This window comes from Mandrillus leucophaeus, unplaced genomic scaffold (genome assembly GCF_000951045.1).
Source record: "Mandrillus leucophaeus isolate KB7577 unplaced genomic scaffold, Mleu.le_1.0 Scaffold108, whole genome shotgun sequence".
Lineage (NCBI taxonomy): Eukaryota > Metazoa > Chordata > Mammalia > Primates > Cercopithecidae > Mandrillus > Mandrillus leucophaeus.
In genome coordinates this window covers 4,277,395-4,280,031 of record NW_012098987.1, presented here as the reverse complement: position 1 = coordinate 4,280,031, position 2,637 = coordinate 4,277,395, and the positions used below count along the sequence as shown (strand labels likewise).

General features: G+C 42.4%; 1 protein-coding gene across 1 annotated transcript in view; it reads left to right on the top strand.

Annotated features, from left to right (window-relative positions):
* DYX1C1 (dyslexia susceptibility 1 candidate 1) overlaps positions 1-2,637 on the top strand; it is an 89,185-nt gene that overhangs the window by 75,603 nt on the left and 10,945 nt on the right. Inside the window, exon 7 of the mRNA XM_011986712.1 lies at positions 1,407-1,516. Within this exon, the coding sequence (XP_011842102.1) occupies positions 1,407-1,516 (110 nt within the window). The remainder of the gene's footprint in view (positions 1-1,406; positions 1,517-2,637) is intronic.

Below are 2,637 nucleotides of genomic sequence, written 5' to 3'. Positions count from 1 at the left end.
TACTAAAAATACAAAAATTAGCCAGGCGTGCTGGCACATGCCTGTAATCCTAGCTATTCAGTAGACTGAGACAGGAGAATTGCTTGAATCCAGGAGGCGGAGGTTACGGTGAGCTGAGATCATGCCACTGCACTCCAGCCCTGGAGGACAGAGTGTGACTCCATCTCAGGAAAAATAATAATAATAATATCACATGAACTCCCAGAAAACAAGAAATTTGGCTAGAAACTTCTATCTATTATATTTCAACCAGCTAATGAGGTTTAAAAAAAGTTTAAGGCCGGTCATGGTGGCTGAAGCCTGTAAGCCCAGCACTTTGGGAGGCCAAGGCGGGTGGATCACAAGGTCAGGAGTTCAAGACCAGCCTGGCCAATATGGTGAAACCCCGTCTCTACTAAAAATACAAAAAATTAGCTGGGCGTGGTGGTGCATGCCTGTGGTCCCAGCTACTCAGGAGGCTGAGGCAGAAGAATCGCTTGCACCCGGGAGGTGGAGGGTACAGTGAACCGAGATCGTGCCACTGTACTCCAGCCTGGGCAACTGAGTGAGACTATGTCTCAAAAAAAAAAAAAAAAAAAGTGTAACAATGTATAAATATTGCAAGATTAACATCACCATCGTCGGCCAGGTGGGGTGACTCATGCCTGTAATCCCAGCACTTTGGGAGGCCGAGGTGGGTGGTCATGAGGTCACGTGTTCAATACCAGCCTGGCCAAAATAGTGAAACCTCGTCTCTACTAGAAATACAAACATTAGCTGGTCATGGTGGCACACGCCTGTAATCCCAGCTACTCGGGAGGCTAAGGCAGGAGAATCACTTGAACCTGGGAGGTGGAGGTTGCAGTGAGCCAAGATTGTGCCACTTGCACTCCAGCCTGGGTGACAGAGCAAGACAAAAAAAAAAAAAAAAAACAGTTACCATTATCAAATAGTATGTTAATCTGCTCTGGCTGCTATAAATAAAATACCATAGACTGGGTGGCTTAAACAATGAAGAGTCATTTCTTATAGTTCTGGAGGCTGGGAAATCTAAGATCAGGGTGCCAGCATGGTTCTTGGTAGGAGCCCTCATCAGAACCTGTAGACAAGCACTTTCTCACTGTGTCCTCATAGTGGGTGAGGGAGCTCTGATCTCTTTCTCTTCTTATAAGGATAGGAAACTCATTCTGGAGGCTCTCATGACCTAAACCTAATTACCTCTCAGAGGCCCCACTTCCAAATACTGATTCACATTGATGGTTAAGGCTTCAGTATATCAATTTGGAGGAGAAATGGGGAAGACACAAACATTCAGTGCATAACAAATAATATTTCCATCCACTGGAGGAAGATGGAAAATCTAAAAGGAAATGTTAATTTAAAAAAAAGACCTTTTTATTCTTCATAGGACTTCTTTCTCATTCTAGTGGCTACACAAACAAGCTGAGGCACGAAGAGCAATGAATACTGACATTCCTGAACTTTGCGATTTAAAAGAAGAAGAAAAGAACCCTGAATGGTTGAAGGATAAAGGAAAGTAAGTTGTTTGAACTCTGATCATGAGCTTTATCATGTATGAAGACATTAGTAGTTATCACAGGACGAGTATGGTAACTCATGCCTATAATCCCAGCCCTTTGGGAAGCCGAGGTGGGATGATCACTTGAAGCCAGAAGTTTGAGACCAGCCTGGGCAATAAAGTGAGATTTTTGTCTCTACAAAACAACAAACAAAGTAAAACATTAGCCTGGCGTTATGGTGAGCACCTGTAGTCCCAGCTACTCGGAAGGCTGAGGCGGGAGGATCCCTCAAGCTCAGGAGTTCATGGTGGTAGTGAGCTATGATTGGCCAGTGCACTCCAGTCTGGGCAACAGAGTAAGACCCTGTCTTTGAACAAAAAAAGTAGTTATCACATTCTCTAGATGTTTTGTCTGTTTGTGTGTTGTTGGAGAAAGATAATCCAAATAAGCAAATAAGGTAGACAGGGCCTCCATATTTAAAAAGTCAGATAACAAGGCAATGAGGCCCTAATTTTATATTTTTATTTAAATGTCATAAAAGTGAAAAAAAATTACATCTTTTGGAATGCTTATTAAAATTCCTTTTAAAATCCCTTTTACATTTGACATAAGTCCTTCCTGATGTCTCCCATAAAAACAGGCTTTTTGCAAAGCTAGAGCTGTTTTGATTATTCTTATCCATTTATTTTATTTATTTTATTTTTTTTGAGATAGAGTCTCATTCTGTTGCCCAGGCTGGAGTGTAGTGGTGCAATCTCAGCTCACTGCAACCTCTACCCCCCAGGTTCAAGCAGTTCTTCTGCCTCAGCCTCCCAAGTATATGGTTTTACTCTTGGATTACAGGCATCCACCACCACACCCAGCTAATATTTTTTGTATTTTTAGTAGAGACGGGGTTTCACCATGATGGTCAAGCTGGTCTCGAACTCCTGACCTCTAGTGATTCGTCCACCTCGATCTCCCAAAGTGCTGGGATTACAGGCTGAGCCCCGGTGTGGGACCTATTCAAATCCATTTTTAAAATAGGACCATCTTACTGCCTTTCAGGTCAGTGGTGTAAAAACAAAAAAGATTACCATATTATCCCAGAAATTATCTTATATCTGGGCAGTCATTTTATTCATGCATTTGTATATGG